At 44.9% G+C, this 25,067-nt stretch overlaps 1 protein-coding gene across 2 annotated transcripts in view; it reads left to right on the forward strand.

Annotated features, from left to right (window-relative positions):
• ORC1 (origin recognition complex subunit 1) overlaps window positions 1-25,067 on the forward strand; it is a 38,213-nt gene that overhangs the window by 502 nt on the left and 12,644 nt on the right. For both annotated transcript variants that reach the window (XM_040360470.1, XM_040360469.1), the window contains exons 2-10: window positions 3,669-3,771; window positions 3,898-4,019; window positions 4,743-4,921; window positions 8,248-8,623; window positions 9,346-9,604; window positions 9,709-9,828; window positions 18,346-18,441; window positions 21,043-21,259; window positions 23,215-23,309. In XM_040360470.1, the coding sequence (XP_040216404.1) occupies window positions 3,674-3,771; window positions 3,898-4,019; window positions 4,743-4,921; window positions 8,248-8,623; window positions 9,346-9,604; window positions 9,709-9,828; window positions 18,346-18,441; window positions 21,043-21,259; window positions 23,215-23,309 (1,562 nt within the window). In that variant the 5' untranslated portion in view covers window positions 3,669-3,673. The remainder of the gene's footprint in view (window positions 1-3,668; window positions 3,772-3,897; window positions 4,020-4,742; window positions 4,922-8,247; window positions 8,624-9,345; window positions 9,605-9,708; window positions 9,829-18,345; window positions 18,442-21,042; window positions 21,260-23,214; window positions 23,310-25,067) is intronic.

Genomic DNA, 25,067 nt, shown 5'->3' on the forward strand with positions numbered 1-25,067 from the left:
TTTTAAGATGGTGTAATCCTTTTACTTACCACTGAGGCTGAGACACCCCGACACTTGAACGTGTGTGTGCAGTGGTGGCTGGTGTTGGAGGATTTGGGGGGGGGGGGGTGTTGGAGGATTTGGGGGGGGGGCGCGCAGGTCCGCACTCGCCCTATGACAGCGCTCCCCTGGACTGTCCCATGCTGCAGCTTCTGTCTTCACCCAGTCTTTTTTTCCGGGTTCTGAATGGCCAATAAGCTGATTCGCTGGCATCACAGGGTGGAAGGGCTCGGGGCACAGTGCTCTGCGCCCCAAGGACAGAATAAAACTGCCCAATTGGGGTCTTGGGATGTGGTCATGTGTTTGTGAGGGGGTGACGGACCTGGTAGGGGGTCGACCAATGCCGGTTTTCAGGGCCGATACCAATTTTGCTGTGGCCTTTCAAGCCGATATCGGGTGCCGATATTCTGTACATGTAAAAATTGTATTTTTGCACTGTTGCAATTTTTTTTAATTTTTTTTTAAAAGGATCACTTTTATTGCTGTCACAAGCAGGGTTTTTTTTCAGGGGGAACTTGGGGGAACTCAGTTCCACCACCTCTGGCTCAGACCCTTTGGTGCCTGCTCACCACAATCACTTGTAAACACAGAAGTCTGGTTTCTGTGTTTACAAGTGACAGCTCTGCACTCTGTGTGTAACCCCCTAAACTCTGCTCTCTGTATGTAATGCAATCCTGGTATTTAATTCCCCTTTAAGACCCTTCTACTGTTTGTGAAATCTGAACGAGGTCGTGGTTGTGTTCCTGCACCTATTTTCTGAGAAAAAAAGCTCTGGTCACAAGGAATGTAAACATCCATTGTGACTGTAATAGGCGGTGACAGGTACTCTGTAAAAATCCATTGTGCCTGTAATAGGCGGTGACAGGTACTCGTTTTATGGAGAGCTGTAAAAGAATGAAGGGCGCACCAACCTTGTGCATTACCCAAGTGATATTAAAATCAAAAAGAAGGAAACATACTTGCAAACAAGTGGCTAGTAAAAGTCCACAATGTGACCTATTCACTATATTAATGTGGCAATGCAGAATCACAGATTGGCTCTGAGGAAGAGGGGATCCCCCCTCGAAATGCATTAGCCATTTGGAAGGTCCTCTGGCATGTTGGACTCAGTCCCTGTGAACTGGTTGCTTTTTGTCTATTCTGGACTCTGGACTCTATGCTTTTACCATCTACTTGTTTGTTTGTGAGTATGTTTCCTTTTTGGTTTGAATAGATATCACTTGGGTAATGCACAAGGTTGGTGCACCCTCTTCATTCTTTTACAGTGTTTCCTTTGGTTATCCCCTGATCCTTGGAGGGCAGCAAGGCCTGTGCTTGTACTGAGAGCCATAGGAATTCAAGGCTTCTTCCACTGCCATCACACTACTGTTTAGTGAAGGAGACTTTGTTTGACTCTTTATGGAGAGATCTGGGGTCTCCAAACTCCTCTTCTGCACTTGAATATTTAAAACGCCAAGATCTGCGTTTATGGATACTTTCTATTTTTTTTAAAAACTGGTGCCTTTAGGATGCCAGTAATCCAGAAGTGATGTTGTGACATCACGTCTGGGTTACTAGATCAGAGACCCAATCAAAGTTGATTCCAGCTTTGTTCAGGTCTCCGGCCAGCTGGCAGACGTGTCGGCTGGTGGGACAGTAGACATGGAGGGGGGGGGGGGGGGACGTCTCCTTCTGCTGCTTGTGATAACGGCCTAGTGGCTGCTTAGCCTTTTTGGCTGTTATTACAAGAAAGTTGACCATCCACTCTAAACAACGGTACTGGGGTGATGCCTGCAGCTGCATCCATCACCCCAGTACAACCCCTTGAAGTAATATCATTAAGTTTCTTACGGAAAATTAGAAAAATGACAGCCCTGATAATCGGTCTACCTCTAGTAGAAACCTATTGGTCCGGCACCGTGCATGGCCACATGAATGGTGCGAGATGTGGGCGGGATGCAGCGGCACTGGTTGTGTGTGTGTGTGTGTGTGTGTGTGTGTGTGTGTGTGTGTGTGTGTCATTTCATTTTTGCATATTAAATTGGTACTGAATGCAATTTTCTTTTTTTTTTTCTGGTTTTAGATAGTCAGGGTTATAATCACTGTTAGTCTTTGCCATCTTTCTCCCATTGGGGAGATTTTCTTCACTTCCTGTTCCATAGCCACAACAGGATGTGGGAGGAAATACCAACAAAGTAAGGGATTCCCTGGTTGTCTCCAGAACTAATGTTCCCTTTGGAAGACCTGTCTCAGTTTGTCCCTGTCATTACACGTGTTCAAAATAGCTTGCAGTCCTCTAAAAGCTGCTCCAAAGAGGGCAAGAAATGTTTTTTTTTTTTTTTTTTTTTTATATTTTTAGGTATGGTGTGTGTGTGTGTGTGTGTGTGTGTGTGTGTGTGTGTGTATGAACAGATGGTGGGTTTCCAAATCTCACTGCTAAAGTGGAAATGTACTTTAAAAGAACATCTTACCTTTTCCTAACCTGATTAGTCTGGATTAGCCTTTCTTAACCCTTTTGCCACAGAGGAACCCCTAAAATAATTTTAAATAATTTTGAGGCCTTGGGGAACCCATTCCAAAACCAACTTATTGTAGTGCAATGTAAAAACATTACATTGGTGGTCAATAGGAATGCTGCGGCCCTTACAGTGGTGGTCAGGTTGCCATCCTTACAGGCAGCTTAAAGAGATCAATAGTGCCATACTGCTGGCTTTGCCACTTGGCATTGACCCTGGAACTATGCAGGCACCATCAAAATAGAGGTCAATCGGCCACAACCCACGGAAAGTGGGCACCATTAAATAGAGGTTAATCTGGTTCCGCCACATCTGGAGTATTGCTTCCAGTTCTGGTCACCAATCATCGGAAGGGATGTGGTGGAGCTGGAAAAAGTCCAAATAAAGGCAACTAAATTAATATGAAGAGACGCTTGAGAGGAAATGTGATGGCGATATACAAATATCTCAATGGGGATCCCAGCAGAAGTATGAAACTTTTAGTCCCAGGGAGTATAAGAGGACACGGCCATACGATGAGACGGGAAAGAGAAGCAGTTTAACCTTAAGCTGTGTAGTGGGTTTTCCACTGTTGGGGCAGTAAGGATGTGGCACTCTCTTCCACAATTGGTGTCAGCAAGGTGTATGGATAGCTTTAAAAGACATGCATCTTAACATAAACAATTAAAGGGGCTATGGGAAATGCCTTTTACACGCACACACTAAACTGAATGGACTGTTGTCTTTATTCAACCTTACCAACTATGTTAATTTGTAATAAGCCACAACCACAACCCACAGAACCCCTGGTAACCTCTGGAGGAACACTGGTTGAGAATAGCTGGTCGGAATGGTGGTGATTTCTAGCAGGCCACCATGGGGCTGCTCTTTAGTCTTTGAGATTTTTATATCCACCAGAAACAGAGCTAATAAGTGTGTCCATTTTTTAAGGTGATGTGTCATTGTTTCTGTTTAGATGGTAGATGCTTTTTCACAAAAATACATAAACAAAAAAAAAAAACATTGAAGCCTTTTTAGTTTCAACCACTAGGTAGCTGCATGATCCAATGACAAGGCCAGTAGCTAGCTGGATAAAAAGTGTATCGTGCGCTTCTACTCTTTTGGATAACTCTCTCTGATTTTTCATTGGTACAGAAATCATGACAAAGTACTTTACCAGAGTTAAAAGGCGACGTGTGTACGGCTGGCATGGGAGACCGGTGATAAAGGACAGGAAACAGTTACACCTTCGATATGGGTAAATGGTTTGCATTTTTATTAAATTTCTCTCCATGTGTGGTGCCTTTTTAGTGAAGTTCTGTAATTAAATACATGGTCTTAAGTTTATCCATGTAACACCTTATACCTGACATTTCCATTTTAGGGGACTTGTTATGAAATCAAATGAAATTGAAACTACTATTGTACCCGGGGACTTTGTACTGATTGAGGGTGACGATGAAGAGAGGCCCTTTGTAGCAATTTTAAAAGAACTTTATGATGACGGTAAGAAAATCTGCTTACAAGCTGCTGTTGGCCTGCTCTGGGGTTATTTCAAGCGGTTGCCACACATCTTGCCATGCTGGCACTCACTCTGTGCGTGACTTCTGCTTTTAGGGGGGTTATGAAACGCCTAAAAGAAAGGTGTTGGTAGAAGGTTATCTTTATTTTTCGGATGATGGATATTGATAAGAACCTGTCAGATTTTTAATGCTGTTTGTGATTTCATTAAAGCGGAGTTCTGCCGAGAAAATGTAATTGAATTAAAAGTCAGCAGCTGCTGATTTTTTATATATGGACACTTACCTGTCCAGGGCGCCCGCAATGTCGGCACCCGAAGCCGATCTGGCTCTCGGGTGGAGGCACCGCCGTCTTTGGTAAGGGAATCGGGAAGTGAAGCCTTGCAGTGCAAAATAAAAGCATACTCGTTGCTATTGGGGCATTTCAGATAAATGAGGACTATTTTGGCCTTGTAGCGTCAACACCTATATACTATTAATGAAAACAAGACTCGAGTTGAGGATCTTGGCCTTTGATAGGATCCTAGGTATCAACATGCCATTTACTTCTTACCTGTAAATACACCATATGCATTTGGAGAGTGTCATGTATTAACTGTGCAAAAGTTATTTGACCCATTTCATAAAGACCCCCCCCCCCCCCCCCCCCCCCCCCCCAGAAAGCATCACGTTTTTAAACCTGCAGCTGTGTTTCTTTTTCCAACTGCAGGTGCAGAAAAACATGCCAGCAAACATGCCACTGTACAGTGGTTTTTACGCTATGAAGAGGTGCCCTATAAGAAGAGGAAATTGCTAGACAGGGAGCCTCACCCTCAGGAAATTTTCCTTTATGAATCCAGTTCATGTGACAATGACATTGACGCAGAGACCATAATTGGAACTGTTTTGGTAAGTACAGGGAGTGGAAAATCAGAAGCCTTAATGCCAACTCTGGGGCACTGAGATTTTCCAGTTATTAGATGTGTAATCTTTAACTTTACCACCTTCTAACACATTGTCCAATTGGTTTACACTACTGTTAAATAGAGGTGCACATCTTCACTGGTCTTTTGATTATCTGGTCAACGATTCGATTTCATCAAACATTTAGAAGATTAAAAAAACAGTCCCTGCATATAGCGGGACAAGGACGTGGAAAAGTCCAGGATATGAGGGAGGGGTAGGAATCGAAGAATTCATGAATAAGAAAGGAAGGGTGGAAGAGTCTGGGGATGGAGGAATCCGTGTATAGAGAATGGAAGGCCAGATGAGTCTTGGAGATAGGAACTGAAGGATGGATGAGTCTGGAGATGGAGGAATCCATGGATAGGAATGAAAGAGTTCAATGATAAAAATGGTTTGGGTACTGAGACTTGAAAACATAGGATGGTAATAAACTTGAACCCAAAAGAAAACGGCTTTGAGATAGATATGTGATTGATGGAGGAGAGAAAGGATGGAGGATAAGGAAAAAAAAAAAAAAAAAGCAGCACACCTCTAACCATGCAATGACTAATGATGGTAGTATTTATTGTTCAGACTTCACTGACAATATGGGCAAATACATACATTATGTTTATGAAATGCAATTGGAATGTTAAGACTATAACGGTTATATACTCATGCTGTAAACTGTGGATGTATGTTATTTTTAAATTTTTTTTTGAATAAAACTCTCTTAAAATAATACGGGCAAAAAAAAACACCTGCAAGAGAAAGGCACAATGAGCTAGTATGCATACTAGCTCATTATGAATTACTTACCTGAGATCAAAGAGATCCTCGATCACCTCCACTGCTGCCATCTCTCCCGTAGTGAGTTCGCGCGGGAGCCACTAGTGACGGCACGATCACCTTCGCTAACGGCACGCTCAGTGCGCCTGCGCTATCTAGGCTTAGCTGTAGGTTAAAGTGGTCTGTAAGGGTTTACAACCACTTTAAAAAAAAAGATAAAAATTGTAGTGTGTGTGTGTGTGGACTGAAGGATGGAAGAATCAAAGGGAGGATGTTAAGATGGTCATCATGGAGTCCTGCAGGTGAGGAACATCAGAGGTAGATGACTTTTTTAATAAACAAACAATTGACTTTTGAATTTAAAAATAACCTCACTCCCTTAAAAACTGGACTACAGGGTACAGGCATGCACACACTGCTGCTGGGAGGTCAAGAGGGATTAGAATCCACAGCTGACAAACAGCCCTGTGAAGTTCCCTGTACTGTCTCTGTGCTGACAGTTCCCTGGCTTCCCAGTTTGCACCTTCCAGCACACTAGGACTTAACAGTGGAATGTGGGAAGCCAGGGAGTTGTCGGCACGGAGTGTGTGTACAAGTTGTAAGTGTAGTACAAACACATTTGTACTCACTGCTGTTAAAATAACTGTTTTTAATAAATACTGTGTTACAATGCATTAAGTGCCCCACTGTATGTGCTTTTTAAAAAATATGGAGCTTCCTACTGCATTTTTTCAGTGTGGCCGGCCCGCCTCTCTTTTTGTGTCTCTCCTGATGTCAGCGGGGCTGAGTGTAGCTATCAGATCAGAAGAGAGGCGGGTGGGGTTGAGTATTCCTCGCTGATGATGTCACCTGGCAATCGTGTGTGTGTGTGTGTGTGTTTGTGTGTTTTTTTTTTTTCTCCCGATCGTATGCATCGATGCCGCATCTGGCACACCTGAATCGCGATGCAGCGATTCATTTTAGCACCCTTACTGTTAAAACATTTTTCTCTTGCGTTCATTGAGAGACACCTCTTCTGCTTCTTTATTCATGATCAAACAGGATCTCTCTCGTGCTCGCTCTCCTTGCTGAGACAAGGGATTGCTGTGATCGGCTATCTATCTGGACAACTTGGTTCTGTGTGCTTGTCTTTGTGCAACAGTGTGGCGTTGGCCATGCGTACCCTACAGGACTTTGGGTAGATCCAGAACCCCAGGAGGTCCATGTTGACTAGAGATTGACCGATTATCGGTAAGGCCAATTTATTGCAAGCGCTTGGAGTATCTGGAACTGATCCTTGATTCAGAGCAGACCAAGGTGTTCCTCCAGTCGGACAAATTACAAAAACTCTGGTCAGCAGTCCAGCAGCTCTTGGCTTGCAAGCAACCCTCCCTGCGTTTTTTGTATGCAGATTTTTTGGCTGATGGTGGCTACCTTTTTTGAAGTGGTTCATTATGCCCAGTTCCATAGCAGACCACTGCAGAATGAAATCTTATCCAAATGGAGGAAAGAAGAATATGGACTTATCTGACAAGGAACCCTTGAGTCCCAGAACTTCATTCTTGCCTAAAGTAGTTTCCAACTTGCACCTCAGTTGGGACTTTAAACTTCCGTACCTCTGTCCTGTTGGGAAAAAAAAAAGCAAATTTCCTGCCATTTGTCCAAGTTCAGCAAGGCAGAGTTTGACTTTATCTGATACTGGCTTAGGGCACAAAGTCCTTTTGGGTGGCTTTTTTAGCTACAAGGAAGTACCCAGTTCTGCTTCCTTGGGCTTGTTGGCATTTGTTTTGCTCTGTTGCCCGCCCCTCATTTGGACTGCTTTTGGACCTCCTGAAGTTGAGACTTGTTCCTCAGCGGAAGAGAAAGAAAATAATCCTGTACATGGAGATCACAAGGCCCACATCTGTCTATGATCCTGCTCTCAGTACTGCCTTGCTACAAAACTGAGGGCGTTATCCCTGGATTGTGTGTGTGTGTGTGTGTGTGTTTTGTGTTTTTTTTTTTTTTTTCTCTTCTCCAGTGTCCAATGATAGGAGAAAGTAATAACCTGAAGGTTAAAGACTTCTTGTATCTAGGGTTGCCACCTCATCCCTTTAAAACAGAACACATATGAATTACACAGGTTCTGTGGCTGATTAAGGTGGTAATTGAACTCAAGTGGAGCCTTATCTAAATTAAATTAGCCTCAATTCATAATTCATATTAAATTCATATGTGTTCTGTTTTAAAGGGATGAGGTGGCAACCCTACTTGTATCCCTCAACAGACTTTTTTTTTTTTTTTTTTTTTTTTTTCTGGGGTTTTACGGTAAGTTCAAAAATTTAATTTTATTACACCTTCTTAGTGAGCTCTCTGGCTCATTTTACTCCAGCAAGATCATCAGATGATGCAGTGATCCACCTCTGTCCTGCTGTGGCTGGCTGTCCTAGATTGTTATATTTTTAGCTTAGTGTTACATTTCATTGACACTTCACTTTTTTGTCATCGCTGTGGTAATCATTTTGTTTGCTATTCCTTTCTAGATATCCCAGTTGAAGCCTGATGATCCTTTCCCTGAACCCAAGAAATCTGAAAATGTCTTGTTTCTGAAGCTGTCATGGAATGGAAAATCTTTTAAACCTCTCACTGCCAGTGTTATTAAAGCAAAAGAAGGGATTGCTCTTAGCAATGGTTCTCTACCTAATAAATCTCTGCCGACACCTAACTTTTACCCCATGGAAGGCGACACCGCGGAGAGCAGACTAATCACCCGCAGCGCCGCAAAGTCACAGAAAAAAGACACTGAAATGGAATCCCGCCATTCAGCATCTAAGAGCTCTCATTCCAAGGACAGAGGGGCACAGAGACTACCCAATGGAACCAGCACCCCTGGAGTCAGGAAGAAGCTGCAACTGAACAGTAGGTCCTTCCTTAAAGTCCTACTGATCTAATCTCTTGCATTGCATGCTTTTGTGCTTTGTTACAATTGAAAGCTAAAGAATGAGGTTTTGTTTATAAAGAGAGCTTGTACCAACACCAGCCAAAGTGTGTTTTGCTGCACTGCAGGTGTGCAGATATTAAGCCAACTGTGAGCTCTTCTGTCCATAATTTCCAGATGTTTTCCTGTCTTGTTGGGAGTTTGAAATGTCCCTGGCCACCTTTATGTGTTCCAGCACCTCCTGTTGCATCCTCTAAAATAAATCATGATTTCAGCAAGCGGAATAGGAACTATTTATAGTGAGATCACAGCTGCACGGACCCAAAAATTTAGCATATAGATTTTACAAGTATGGTCTTAAGAGATTTAACATTCCGTCCTCTTAAAGAGGAGCTCCAGTCGGTAAAAAATAGAGCACAATGTAAAAGTTTTAAAATACGTGTTGTGCTGTGCTTTCTTTCTGAATGGTTCTGCTGTCTTCTGGGACCTGTGTTTGTCCCAGAAGGCAGAGGGGGAAGGAGGATGGAGCGTATATATCGTAGATCATCAATCTTAAACTGGTACCTGCTCCCCTCCAAATGTAGTGATGGGGGAGGGTGCGAACGAACGGCACTTCCCCTTCAGCCTTTTAGAAAATACTATGGCATACAATCCCTTTTATTGGTTTTAAAGGTTGATGATTTTTTTTTATTTTTTTTTTTAGGTCCACCTAAATCTCAGAAGACAGTTAATAAAGACACCTTCCTGGAGGATGAATTTAAACCTCTGGACGCAGCTGCTCCTAAACGCAAAGTGGCTTTCTCTGGCCTCCCTGATTCCCCTCCAAAGAAGTTTGTTGATGAAGAGGACATCTCTTCGTGCTTCATCCCTCTACAACCTCATAAAGATTTACCAAAGCTTAACCTGAGATTGACCCCTCTAAGGCGTACTGCCCTAGAAGAGCAAAAATCGGATAAAACCCCGTAAGTGGACCGATAATCTGTAGCTATCAGCCTTTATTTCTGGTTTTCATGTTTGACACCTTAATCGTCATTGCCAGTTTTCTAACCGGATATCTTTTTTCTAGCATTGAAATGATCAGTGGAAGAAAGCGTATTGACAAGTCTGAAAATTCAGCGGCATCCAAGTCCAAAACGCCACAAAAACTGAATGATACACCAAAGAGAAGCACAAGTAGTTCCAGGAGGTACTAACATGTAATATTTATAGCTGCAAAACGGTCCTTCCATTCTTAAAGCATATGTGAAGGCGGGAAAAAAAAATCCTTTTACAGGCTGCGCAAGTACATAATACCCGTTGTTCTACCACTTGGCACTAAAACTCTGTTATGAGCTTTCTACACACAACATTTATGTGGAATGGAATGAGTGTTGTCGGCCCTGCCCAGATTAGTTTGTGAAGCTACTCAACCACTCCCACTTTTGGATCTCTACAATATGAAGGCTAATCTTTCTGTAGTCCATGATGAGAATTGGGAGGCTCTTTGAGATAAAACAAGAACTGTGCAGAGGATACACGACTGCTCTAAATTTTTCACAAAATTAACTTTGCGCACTTATCAAATATAACAACATTTAGACTAAAAGTGCAAGGTTTATTTGGGTTTACATATAACTTAAGGCCAGATTCATTTTGTTATTGTGCAGCAACCCACACATGTTAAAGCGCATTGCATTAAGGCAGCCCATTGGTTTTGGCAAAAAAGTGCAGCGAAAGCCAACTATTTTTGAGGGGTGGGGGGCGCGAAGTAGTGCACAGTAATAGAAATTCATCTAAAATGCACCCTTGCCTTGAAAATCTTACTGAATTAATGCCCCCTGTCCCCATTGAAGATCGGCTCCTTCCTATACATTCCTACCAACTCTCCAAATATATGCAGATAATGACTTTTTGATCTTTTGTATTTGCTAATTCCCAGGCAAGTCCCACTGGCACCGTCAGGAGAAGTGTTAATGTCTGGAAATGCCATGTTTGAGTCTGCAGCACTGGGGGATTCCTGATATGTGTATGGGTAGTTTTGCTAGGGTTCTCAGGGTTACAGTTGTTTTAATATGACAAATTTTTTTTTTTTTTTGCCACCAGTTTTTCACCCTGGATTCCAAAATCTTAACTGTCGAAGTGAAGAGTTTTTGTATTCAAATTGTACCCATGAAGGTGTAGGAAGCATCAGGAAAATGGCTTACACATTTTTTTGCATACATTTAAGTTGGTACACACTTGGTTTTTATTTTAGTCCAACCCCACGGGTTGAACAAAATAAACTGTCAGCTCTGGCTGGAGCTGCTGTACTAACCATGCAAGGTTAGCACAATGTTCAGCGATCTCCTCCGCTGAGCTGTTGTATTCCCCTGCCAGAATACTCCAATCAGCTTTCTCTGCCATTGGCTGAGACCGTGAACATTGGTCGGTCAGATGCTGTTTTTCCAGCATGCACGTCTGACAAAAGCCGGCTTCTGTCAGATAGACAGACATGCATGCGGGCAGAATGTCAGCTGTGTTTTTTATTTTTTACCCAGCAAATGTCTCCTGACTTCCTGCCCGTGTGTATGGGGCTTTAAGGTTTGCATGCAGGACTTTTATAAATGGCAAATTAGATGCCAGATATAGGGTGGGGGGAAATATTAACACTTGAGCAGACAGAATCTGGAGCAGTTCTGCATGGCAACCAATAAGCTTTTATCCTAGCTTATTCAGTTAAGGTTTGAAAATTAAACCTAGAAGCTGCCATGCAGCTCAAATAATTCCCCTTCCAGTGTTTTGGGGCTTGTATTAACACGCTGTATGCAGAAACTTTGGACTGCATTGGTGCCTCTTTTTAACACTCGTATTCTTTTTAATTCAGCCATTCTGAGGGTGGCTGAATTAAAATTTTTAATCCTGCTGCTGTCAGAATACAGCGGTCAGTGGGGGCAGCCGTTAGTCGATAAGTTATCCAGCATGTCCCTTCAACATTGTTTGATCAACGATGTCAATCTGTATATGGCCAGCTTAAGATGTGGCCTAGATATTTATGTTGGTCTTTCTTTATCGTACATCACGGGACACAGAGCAGCATAGCCATTACATATGGGTTATATAGTGTACCTTCAGGTGATGGACACTGGCACTCTCCGACAGGAAGTTCCCTCCCATAGTGGGAGTACCTCAGTTTTTTCGCCAGTGTCTTAGGTGTTGGTGCACGTTGAGGCTGTGCCTGTAGTAGTCCTTGGGACCAGGGCCAGCTGACCGGATCCGTCCAAGGTGCTTCATAGCCAAAGTGGACGGTACCCGGGCCCCAATTCGTGGATGGGGTTTTGCCTATAATGCCTCTCCTTGGAGGGCTGGACCCTGGGTTCCAGGTCTGGTTTCTATACCTAGAGAATACCTGTTGCCAGTGGTGCTGTATAGGTCCAGGTGTGTGGTGTTCTTTTAAGACCCCGGTCCCTGAAGGTCTATGACCATACCCACGGTGAAGGGGGAAGATTGGGCCTCTTGCAGAGCAATACCCTGCGGCGTGCAAAGGTAAGCAGGGGGCCTACGGAACTTGGTTTGTCAGTAGGCTTCCTACAGGGGATTCTTGGGTAGCCTTTTTATGCCTCTGTGCATGGGCAAAGGAGAACCACAAAGTTTTCAAACGGGATGGCTCAAAGCACCCAGGTATAGTTCCCCTGGCTGGGCTAGTAGGCTGCTGCTGCTTCCGTCACAAGGAGGGCCTATTTTTGGGGCAGGGTGTTCCACAGAGAGGGAACCATACCATTAGGGAGACAGTTGAAAGCTTCCTTTTACCTGTGTCTGCTGCTCCAGCGTTTCAGGTCCTGATGCTCCTCTCCACATTGTTTCCTGCTTTCCCTGATGGCGTTTGGCGCGCGCGCGATTTACTTACCTGTGCGCGCGTGAGCGACGACGACGCGGGGAGGGGGCGGTTGACGCCGGACGGCTCCTCCTCCCTGCACACAGGGAGGATAAATCCTGGTGGGCTGTTCAGGCTGTGAAGGGACACGGAGCAGCGATGCTGGCTACAGCATAGGAAGGTTTGACAGAGCTTTCTGGCACAGTGACACCCGGTGGCAGTTGTTGGAAGTACACCTTACTAAAGGAGCCTCTGGCTTAAAAGTTTGCATTCAAAGCCTGTGTACTAAGCAGCGCCTTTGAACACTTAGGGGTGCTCACCTAGCCCAGCATTAGGGGGTCAATACCAGACTGGTAGTTGAAGCCCTTGGGGCTCAGTATTGATTTTCCTTTTTTATAGGTTATGGGAGGTTTGGAGTCCCTCTAACATTACCCTATCCTATTGTTTCACATTTATTTGATTATATGTGTATTTCCTCCAGCTATTACAGTCAGTTGTATACTAGCGGAGTGCCTCAGAATTTGTATATTATGACTCCTAAGGGTGCAGGTAGCGCTAAAAACGCTAAGACGGTTAAAAAACCAAAGGGTTCTCCATCAGGCTCTGAGGATATCCAAAATCCAGCGGCCCCTACTGCTCCGGAATGCCCGGAGGTTGTTGTCCTAGGTGAGCCATCAGGGTTGCTAGGTGCTACGGCTGGCCCTACTCAACCAGCTCCTTCCTATGTGACGGAAGAGATGTTAGCCTCCACCTTGGGTGGATTGGAAAGGAGGATGGCCGCTCTAATTACGGCATCTTTGGCAGGGAAGAAGCGGGTTAGATCCCTCTCTCCCAGGTCTGAGTCTCTGGAGGAGGATATCCTCTCCGCTGACGAATTGGAAGATCAAGGAGACCAGACTCAGGATCACCTTGACCATTTAGGTTCTGAGGATTCTACAATAGCGGAACCTTTTTCAGCTTCTCACGCAGAAAGACTGTGGGTTCAGTCCCTAACGGATATGGTGCGGTTGGCTTTTAAGATACCTGTGCCTCAGCCTCTGGCCTCCGCGGTATCCTCATTGGGCTCCCTGAAAGCGCCCCAAGCCAATTTGGTATTCCCGGTACATCCTTTGTTAAAGGACCTGATTTTTCAGGACTGGGCTAAGCCGGACAGGATTTTTCTGCCTCCCAAAAGGTTCGCAGTCATGTACCCCTTAGAGGAAGAGTTTTCAAAGAAATGGGCTGTCCCTACTGTGGACGCAGCCATCTCATGTGTCAATAAGTCTTTAACGTGTCCAGTAGACAATATCCACATGTTTAAAGACCCTGTGGATAAAAGGCTTGAGACCTTATTGAAGGCATCCTTTGCCACAGCGGGGGCAGTGGTCCAGCCGACTGTAGCCGACCATTGGCGTCTGCCAGGCTTTAAAAGACCAAGCAAAGCAGGCCCTAAAGGACCTCCCAGCCCAACAAGCTCAGGATCTAGCTGACCTACCTAGGGCCTTATGTTTCGCGGTAGACGCAATCAAGGATTCGATCCAACAAGCTTCTCGCTTATACCTATTTTTGGTTCATATGAGGAGATTGCTTTGGTTGAAAAACTGGTCTGCAGAAACCCCCTGCAAGAAACTCCTTACTGGATTCTCCTTTCAGGGAGAAAGATTGTTTGGAGAAGATCTTGACAAATATATACAAAAGATCTCTAGTGGTAAGAGCACCCTCTTGCCGGTTAAGAAAAGGTTCCGGGGTCCCTCTTTTAAGCGTCCAACCTCTCCAGTCCCAGGGCCCTCATTCTCTAGGCAGTATCGACGGCCTCCTGGACGCGCAGCTGCAAACAGGCCACAGGGGCAAGCTGCAGGGAACAAGAGACCATGGAACCGTAAGCCGGTTAAGGCTGCCCCTAAGGCAGCCTTGTGAAGGGGCGCCCCCACTCTCTCGGGTGGGGGGAAGACTCCGGTTCTTCTCGGAGTTGTGGGGGGCCAAAGTTACCGACCAATGGGTTCTGTCCTCAGTGACTCAGGGGTACAAGCTGGAGTTTCGGGAGTTCCCCCCTCCTCACTTTCAAGCGTCAAGACTTCCAGGCGACCCTCAAAAGCAGGCATCACTTCTGTCCGCCCTAGAGCGACTCCTATCTCAAGGAGTGATTATGGAAGTACCAGCAGGGGAGCAAGGACAAGGGTTTTACTCAAACCTCTTCATTGTCCCAAAGCCAAACGGCGACGTCAGGCCTATACTGGACCTAAAGTCATTAAACCGCTTTTTAAGAGTCCGGTCCTTTCGAATGGAGTCCATTCGCTCGGTGGTGGCCGCCCTTCAAGGAAGGGAGTTCTTGGCCTCCATCGATATAAAGGACGCGTACCTGCACGTTCCGATTTTCCCAGGCCATTACAGGTTTCTGCGTTTTGCCCTAAACTATCGGCATTATCAGTTCGTGGCCCTTCCGTTCGGACTAGCCACGGCCCCTCGGGTTTTTACGAAAATCCTGGCCACTGTGTTGGCCATCCTAAGGGAACAGGGCATTCTGGTCATGGCCTACTTAGACGATCTTCTGGTAGTCGACCACTCAGCGGCCGGCTTAAATCAGGCAGTGTTGCTAGTAGTAAACTGCCTAGAGTCCCTGGGTTGGGTTCTAAACCGGGACAAATCGGCCTTACAGCCCACAAGAAGGTTGGAGTATCTAGGTCTAATTTTAGATACAAGACGACAACGGATCTTCCTGCCCCAGTCCAAAGTAGACTCGATAAGGGAATTAATCCAGGTAGTCTTAAGCAGCACAAGGCCATCTATACGCCTCTGCATGCGCCTGTTGGGAAAGCTAGTGGCCACCTTCGAGGCATTGCCCTATGCCCAGATCCATTCTCGAAGGCTACAGAGAGCAATTCTCACGGCCTGGGACAAAAGACTCCAGGCCTTGGATCTTCCCATTTCTCTTCCCTATGCGGTAAGGCAGAGTCTGTGTTGGTGGCTAGTCACAAAAAATCTTCTGAAAGGAAGATCGTTCAGTCCCCCCTCTTGGAGGATAGTAACCACGGATGCCAGCCTATCGGGATGGGGTGCAGTCCTAGACGATTTAACCCTACAGGGGAAATGGTCAAGGGCAGAATCAGCCCTACCCATAAATGTCTTAGAGATCCGAGCAGCTCGGTTGGCTCTTTTGGGCTGGACGGAGATTCTGCAGGGCTCCCCAGTAAGGGTACAATCCGACAATGCCACTGCCGTGGCTTATATAAACCACCAGGGCGGCACCAGGAGTCAGGCAGCCCAGAGGGAGGTAGATCGGATCTTTTCATGGGCAGAAGCCCATGTCCCCTGCATCTCAGCTATCTTTATCCCCGGGGTGGACAATTGGCAGGCGGACTTCCTCAGCCGCCAACAGATGTCCCCAGGGGAGTGGTCCCTCCACCCCGAAGTGTTCCAGGACATTTGCCGGAAGTGGGGTACTCTGGAGGTGGACGTTATGGCATCCAGATTCAATGCCAAAGTAGCAAAGTTTGTCTCTCGAACGAGGGATCCATTGGCCTGCGGGACGGATGCCTTGGTGTGCCCTTGGCATCAGTTTGTGCTAATCTATGCCTTCCCTCCAATACGGATGCTACCCCGTCTTCTTCACAGAATTCAAAGGGAACGCAAGCCAGCGATTCTAGTGGCCCCAGCGTGGCCCCGAAGACCTTGGTACTCCTTGATAAAAAGGATGACGGTAGAGGAGCCTTGGGTCCTCCCTCTACGTCCGGACCTCCTCTCACAAAGGCCATTCTACCATCCTGCCTTACAGGCCCTAAATTTAACGGCCTGGCGGCTGAGTCCCTGATTCTCAGAAACAGAGGCCTTTCAGGGCAGGTCATTTCCACCCTTATAAGCGCAAGGAAACCAGTTTCCAGGTTAATATACTATAGGGTGTGGAAGGCCTATATTACCTGGTGTGAGACCAGGAAATGGGATCCCCGCAAATATACCATTGGGAGAATCCTGGAGTTTTTACAATTGGGAGTGGAAAAAGGTTTGGCGGTCAGCACAATTAAGGGGCAGGTGTCTGCCTTGTCGGTCTTCTTCCAGAGACCTTTGGCTGCCCATTCTTTAATGAAATCCTTTTTACAAGGTGTCATTCGGGTGAATCCCCCGATTAAAGCTCCCCTGTATCCTTGGGATCTAAATTTGGTTCTATCGGCCTTGCAAAGGCAGCCTTTTGAGCCCTTGTCCGCGATCCCTTTGGTCCTTTTGACTAGGAAACTAGTGTTTCTGGTGGCCATGGCATCCGCCAGAAGAATGTCGGAGTTGGCAGCCTTGTCATGTAAGGCACCTTATTTATTACTGCATAAGGACAGGGTCGTTTTGCGGCCGCTTCCGTCCTTCCTGCCTAAGGTGGTGTCTAATTTTCACCTTAATCAAGATGTGATTCTTCCATCATTTTTTCCAAAGCCTTCTTCTAAGGAAGAGAGGTTACTACATTCCTTGGATGTAGTTAGAGCTGTAAAGATTTACTTGGAAGCTACAGCCCAGATTCGTAAGACGGACGTCTTATTCATTCTGCCAGAAGGGCCCAAGAAGGGCCAGGCAGCGTCTAAAGCCACTATTTCTAAGTGGATTAGGCAGACAATTATACAGGCCTATGGCCTGAAGGGGAAAAGTCCACCCTTATCGGTTAAGGCTCATTCCACTAGAGCTATAAGTGCCTCTTGGGCAGCGTATCACCAGGTCCCTATGGCTCAGGTCTGCAGGGCAGCGACCTGGTCGTCTGTCCACACATTTGCAAAGTTTTATCAAATGGACGTTGGGAGGAACGCTGATTCAGCTTTTGGGCAGGCGGTTCTCCAGGCCGCAATTTAACCTCCTCCTGTCCGGTGGCACCTCCTGTTTGTTTTTTTCTGGTTGTCTCCCTCCCCTCATGGAGCATTGCTTGGGGACATCCCATATGTAATGGCTATGCTGCTCTGTGTCCCGTGATGTACGATAAAGAAAAAGGGATTTTTAATAACAGCTTACCTGAAAAATCCTTTTCTTGTAGTACATCACGGGACACAGAGCTCCCACCCCTCTTATGGGGAATTTTGGGATGCATATTGCTTGCTACAAAACTGAGGTACTCCCACTATGGGTGGGGGTTATATAGGGAGGGAACTTCCTGTCGGAGAGTGCCAGTGTCCATCACCTGAAGGTACACTATATAACCCATATGTAATGGCTATGCTGCTCTGTGTCCCGTGATGTACTACAAGAAAAGGATTTTTCAGGTAAGCTGTTATTAAAAATCCCTTTTTCTGTAGACTCGCCACAATACTGGTACTTCTCTAATTGCCTCTGTGTTAGAGGGTATTTTGTTGACGTTGGGAAATGCACTACTCTTTCCTGTTAGCGACCTTTTGTATGCCCACTTGTTTGCAGCATCTAAACTTGCATGGATACTGCTCATGCTTTCGTATTCGGCTTTGACTCAAGTGAAGTTTACCTTTACAACACTAAGGCCCCTTCCACACAGGGCGGATCCGCTTGCAGCGGTCCGCCAGCTCAGCGGGAGATCTCTCCGTTGTTCTCCGCTGAGCCGGTGAATGACGGGTCTCTCTCCGCTCACTGAGCGAGGAGGGGCTTGTCCAGCGCCGCTGCTTGCTATGGAGAGATCGGACGATAACAGACTACATGTCCGTCACAAGATCCAATCCGTCTGATTTTATCAGATGTCAGCGGACATGTCACCACTGACATCCGACACTCCATAGACAAGCATAGTTCAAGTCCGCCAAAAAAACTGACAGGCGGAACTGAATGGTCCGGCAGTGTGAAAGGGGCCTAACAGATGTGCAGTACTAAACAAGCAGGTGCATCCTCCTCCCTTTTACTATTGTTTTGTAGACTTTGAAAAATCTATCACAGCCTGAAATAATTTTTTTTTTTCCCTCTTAGGCCATCAGAAGAAATAAATGGTGAGGACCCACAGACACCACGATCGCGAAGGAAATCTGCACAGGTGTCTGTTACCCGGATTCGCAAACAGATAAAGTAATGTGTATATTTATTAATATGTAATCAGATTCGCCAAATTGTGTTTAACCTGAATTTTAATAGTCCTTTAAAACTATTTCAGGCATAGATATTTTGTTGGCTCAAATCTCTAGCCTTCCTTTTTTTATTTTTTATTCTTTTCCTTTTTTTGGGCTTTAGTTCTCTATTTATGGCTTATTGTGAACACCCCTGCTGGGGAAGGAAGTGGCTTAATCTGGATTGTTTGTCTACAGCCCTGGTCCAGGAGCAATTGTACCTGGTTTACAGAGCAACACACCACAGTAGTAGTGTTCAAAAGGGGCGAGTCAGGCGCATGCTCAACAACGTCATTGCACATGGGAGCCGTTTTTGTCTTTCTCTGAAATTTGAAGCCTGTGCGATCAGCAACTCCCGACTACAACAGAACACCGTTCCAGCAATGGCAGCACCAGCGCTCCACAAGTATTCGAACACTTGTGTTGTGGGTGACTTGCCACTTTGATGTCTGGCCTGAGCCAACATGCCTCTCGGCTGGGAGACTGCTTTCATTTTGGATCGACAAGGCCTACTTACCCTCTGCAGGCCTACTTACCCTCTGCAAGCTATGAAATTACACAGGCAGAGATGTGGATGAGGGAAGGATGTTTTGAGTGGATGCCGGCCCAGTAATTCCCATTCCTTGAAAGTCTTTTGTTCAGGGTGTCAGATTTCTCTGCCTGTGCCGACTTAACTTGGTCTTGTTATGCAGACTTCTCCTTTTTGAAACTTTCCAAGAGATTTCCTTGTCACTTTTTATGTGCAAGGTTGTCTTTTTGGTTGTCGTTACCACACCAGGATAAGGGGATATTGAGGCCCTGGATTTTTTTTTTTTTTTTTTTCTTTTTGTTCCAATACTATTCATTCTAAGAAGAAGGAGCTTTTCTCCTTGGATGTTCTAGCTGTTAAAATTATCTGAAATCTACCGCTTTATTTCAACAGTCTGACTGTTTATTCTGCCTGAGGGTCCTCGTAAGGGTCAGGTTGCATCTGCGTTCACTATTTCTGGGTTGAATCGTTGGTTTGTTTCTCTGACCTTGGTGGCATCCAGGGCAAGGTTCCTCCTGTTCCGGTCAAGGCTTATTCTACCAGCAGTGTCATTGCTTTGTGGGCAATTCAGCATCAAGGTTCCGTTCTAGTTTGTAAGGCTGCCTTCTGGTCTTCTCTTCACACGTTTACCAAATGTTACCTGGTAGATATTCGTGTCTCTGTGAATGCCAGTTTCAGACGAGACATCCTACAGTCAGCTTTGTAGTGGGGTGTTTTTTTTTTTTTTATTTTTTTTTTTTGTCAGTTGTCTGGTTGCTAGGTTTTCCCACCCCTCATGTTCGGTTCTTTGGGACATTCCAAGAAGTCATAAACATGAAGTACTGTGTGTCCTGTGATGTACGATTTAAGAATTTTAACCACTTAACGCCCGCCGCACGACTATTTACGTCCGCAAAATGGCACGGACAGGCAGATGGGCGTATATATACGTCCTTGCCTTTCCGCGGGTTGGGGGTCCGATCGGGACCCCCCCACCCCCCCCCCCGCGGCAGGCGGCTTACCTCGGGGAGCGATCCGGGACGACGGCGCGGCTATTCGTTTATAGCCGCTCCGTCGCGATCGCTCCCCGGAGCTGAAGAACGGGGAGAGCCGTATGTAAACACGGCTTCCCCGTGCTTCACTGTGGCGGCGCATCGATCGTGTCATCCCCTTTATAGGGGAGACACAATCGATGACATCGGACCTACAGCCACACCCCCCTACTGTTGTAAACACACACTAGATGAAGCCCAACACGTTCAGCGCCCCCTGTGGTTAACTCCCAAACTGCAACTGTCATTTTCACAATAAAGAATGCAATTTAAATGCATTTTTTGCTGTGAAAATGACAATGGTCCCAAAAATGTGTCAAAATTGTCCGAAGTGTCCGCCATAATGTCGCAGTCACGAAAAAAATCGCTGATCGCCGCCATTAGTAGTAAAAAAAAAAAAAAAAATAATAAAAATATTATCTATTTTGTAAACGCTATAAATTTTGCGCAATCCAAACGATAAACGCTTATTGCGATTTTTATTTTTTATTTTATTTTTTTTTCCAAAAATAGGTAGAAGAATACGTATCGGCCTAAACTGAGGAAAAAAAATAATTTTTATATATGTTTTTGGGGGATATTTATTACAGCAAAAAGTAAAAAATATTGAATTTTTTTCAAAATTGTCACTATTTTTGTTTATAGCGCAAAAAATAAAAACCGCAGAGGTGATATAATACCACCAAAAGAAAGCTCTATTTGTGGGGGGAAAAAGGCGCCAATTTTGTTTGGGAGCCACGTTGCACGACCGCACAATTGTCTGTTAAAGCGACGCAGTGCCGAATCAAAAGCAAAACCTGGCCTGGGCATTTAGCTGCCTAAAGGTCTGGGGCTTAAGTGGTTAATATGCTGGTATTTTAGGTACACCGATTCTAGTAGGAGCCGGATGCCTTTTTTCGGAACATAATTTTTCTGCTGGGTGGTTGGGGAAATTTAGAATTCAAGTGCAGGGTACTACTAATGACAAGCCTACATAGTAATATTTCTGTTTTTTTTTTTCCAGATTCCTGACAGAGAACGCCCTTGATGAAATGGATGAAAGCGAGGATGATTGTATTCTCCTTGAGGATTCAGCTTTGACCAGCAGCAGTGAGGATGAAAATGATAATGGAGAACAAAGTGATAAGAAAAAGTCTACCAAGAGAACTACTAGAAAAAGAGTAACTCCTCACACCCCATCTTCTTCTCGAAAAACCTCAGCACAAACTCCAAATAAAACTGTAAGTTCCAAGTATTCTGTAGATTTTAGAGAGCTAGTCCACCCAAATGTGGCGGGTAGAACTGGGTGGACTGAGTTGCCCACATACATTCCTAAGATGACTAATGCCGCGTACACACGGTCGTTTTTTGTGAAACAAAACAAAGTTTTTCAAACTTCATTTTAAAAAACGACGTAGCCTACACACCATCGTTTTTTCAAAATGCTCTAGCAAAGCGCGGTTACGTTCAGCACGTACGACGGAACTCTGTTCCATTCAAGCTCGCGTCATAACTTGCTTCTGAGCATGCGCGGGTTTAAAAATGTAGTTTTAAGCGTCGTTTTACCCACACACTATCATTTTAAATGACACAAACAACGTTTTGAAAAACGACATCAAAAATTGAAGCATGTTCGAATTTTTTTTTGTCGTTTTTCAGAAGACATAAAACTGTTTTCCCCACACACGGTCATTTTAAATGACGTTTTTAAAAATTTCGTTTTTTTTTCATCACAAAAAACGACCGTGTGTATGCGGCATTAGTATTAAGACATTATAAACTCGCTCATGGCAAAGCATGTATTAGATACCATGTGACCCCGGAACAAGAAGTTGCCTGTCCCTGGGGCACAAGCTAGGTGAATGAATACACACTAAAACCCAAAAAGTCACCACATTTAAGCTCATCATTACTAGGCAAGGCAAACAAATGACCCAGGCAATAGAGCTACACCAGTGCCTAGGTAAAAACAAAAACATTTAAAAGTGTACTATGCCTTTTAAGAGAGACCTATCATTTGAAAAAGGCAAGTGTAGATACCAAGATTTAGGAGTTAAAGGGGTTGTAAAGGTTTGTTTTTTTATTTTCTAAATAGGTTCCTTTTTAAACTAGTGCAATGTTGGTTCACTTTTCCTTCGATTTCCCTTCTAAATGTTTTTTTTCTTTGTCTGAATTTCTCACTTCCAGTTTCTCCTCAGAAAGCTTGCCCCCCATCACCGAGCCACTCTGGCTGGGGGTTAGTCGGCGTGCTCACCCCCCTCCCTTGGGACTACATCCCCACAGGGAGGGGGCAAGCACGCTGACCAACATTGCACGAGCTTAAAGCGGGGGTTCACCCAAAATTTTTTTTTTAACATTGTCATTCTGACAACTCGACTGAATGTAATCGGCTGTTTCTTTTTTAATTTTATCCCCGTACATACCGTACTTTCACCGCCGCTTACGGGTATGTCTTCTGTGGGACTGGACGTTCCGAATTGATTGACAGGCTTCCGACCGTCGCATACAGCGCGTCACGAGTTGCCGAAAGAAGCCGGACTGCGAGTCGGCTCTATACGGCGCCTGCGCACCAACATTCGGCTTCTTTCGGCAACTCGTGACACGCAGTATGCCACGGTCGGAAGCCTGTCAATCAATTCGGAACGCCCAGTCCCGCAGAAGACATACCCGGAAGCGGCGGTGAAAATACGGTATGTACGGGGATAAAATAAAAAAAAAAAACAGCTGATTGTCATTATGACAACTCGGCTGAATATAATGTTAAAACATTTTTTTTGGGGGTGAACCCCCGCTTTAAAAGGAACCTATTTAGAAAATAAAAAATGAACCTTTACAACCCCTTTAATATAATTCTGCTAAGAAGGTCCTCTTCTAGAAACCTTTCTTATAATGGAAATCTTTGCTGAACCATTTATAAAAATAGGCAATCAAGCGCTAATCTTCTGATGTCATTTCTGTCGGGCACTGACTCTGTAGTAAGGTCCAGAACAAGGACAAATTCCTGTTCTGCTTACTGTCCGAGTCGATGATTCAGAAAGTACCAATATGGTTAGGTCAGTATGAGCCAGAAAACTAGTGTTTTCTGTAATGTCCAGTGATATTTGCATACATATTTCTTTTAATACATGTTTTTAGTAATACTTCTGCCTTAATTGCTGTAAACATTTTATGTGTCTTTTGTGTGTAATCCTCACAGCCACGCTCCAAAAGCCATGTTGCAACTCCCAAAATCCCAGAGCGAAATCAGCCAATCCAAAAGCCTGCCAATGTTCTGGAGGAAGCCCGCATCAGGTGGGATGAATTTGTAGAGTTTATTTCTGAATTAGTTTAGTTGTAGGTTTTTCCAGAAAGTATACCTCCCATCTAAGGGGAGATGCTATCATAGAGACTTTAAAGGTTAAGTTTTCCTTCAGTTGTAACATTTTCCAGTAGCTGCCCCCCCCCCCCCCCCCTCACTATCTCCTGGTGACCGTGAGTAGGGTTTCTTTTTCCCTTGTATTCACTGTCGCATTCAAAGTCGTCAATCTGTGAATGAAGTAACAAGTTCCATCTGCCACATGGCAACCGGCTTGTAGTTCTCAATGGACTGCAAGGGCACTGATCAGTGGAAGTCCTGGTGGTGCACTGACACTTAAAAAGAAAGGGGGGGAAAAAACAGTAAAGTTAGCCCAATTTTTTTGCATAATGTGAAAGATGTTACATAGAGTAGATGGATGCCTAACATGTCACACTTAAATTGCATACGCTCATGGAATGGTACCAAACTTTGGTACTCTTATTCACCACAGGTGACACTTACATTTTTCTTAAAAGGTTGCATGTTTTGAGTTAGAGAAGGTCTAGTGCTAGAATTATTGCTCTCGTTTTAATGATTGTGGGAAAAACTGTGGTTTGAACGTCATTTACGAGAGAGCGCGAGAGAGAGATTTACTTTTTAGTTTTTGATGCTTACTTGTACGCTTTTATCATTTTTTTTTTTTTCACTGTTATTACTATTACAAGGAATGTACACATCCCTTGTAATAGGACTAGTGCATGACAGGTCCCATTTACAGTGAGATCTGGGGTCAATAAGTCCCCAGATCTCAACTCTAAGCTGGGAGCGCTGAATGGGAGTCGGTTGGATGATGGCCCCTTTTGCACGTATATGGAAAACCATTAAAAATAAGTGCCTGTACTGTTTAACCCCGTTGGCTTCGGCCCTTTATGGCTTTAGAATGCCGGGAGTGGGGCTTATGGCTGCTTGCCTGCCGTAATTGGCTGTCACGGTGGTCGCATGAACAAAAAACTCCTGATCACAAGCGGCGATCAGGTTTGCATTGGCTGCCGGGAGCGCGCTCTTGGCACAGCTCTATTGGCGCTATTGCACGCAAATATGCAGCCACTCAGCACCAAGGCCCGCTTGCTCTCTATTTTTTGCATTGTGCCAAAAATCCTAGCCGCTAGAGGCAAATCTGCTGGCAGTCTAAAGATTTAGGGCCAAATCCTCAAAAGAGATACGATGGAGTAACTGCTGTTACGCCGTCGTATCCCTGTTCCTAACTATGGAACTGATCCACAGAATCAGTTTCCCATAGTTAGGCAGAAGATCCGGCATGTGTAAGGGACTTACACTGCCGGATCTTAGGATGCAGCACCGCATCCGCCGCTGGGGGCATTTTGTGTCGAAATGCCGCCTTGGGTATGCAAATTAGCACTTACGGAGATCCACAAAGCTTTTCAGCTTCGTTTTTTCTCCGTAAGTTTAAGTTTGCATACGCAAAATTAGGGCTGCTTTTACATGGTGTAAAGTTAGTACACCATGTAAAAGCAGACCTTTCTGTCCAGCGACACGATTTTTTTTTAAATTTTGAATTTATTTTTTTCCCGCCGTATCTTTTTTTTTTTTTTTTTTTTTTTTTCCCGACGCAACTTTATTGACCCGTCGCAATCCACAAAGCTCGGCGTAACGTAATTTCGCGCTATGCACGTCGGGGAAAATGACGTCTCGAGCATGCGCAGTACGGACGGCGCGGGAGCGCCCCTAATTTAAATGGGAATCGCCCCCAT

This window comes from Rana temporaria, chromosome 7 (assembly GCF_905171775.1).
Source record: "Rana temporaria chromosome 7, aRanTem1.1, whole genome shotgun sequence".
Classification (NCBI taxonomy): domain Eukaryota; kingdom Metazoa; phylum Chordata; class Amphibia; order Anura; family Ranidae; genus Rana; species Rana temporaria.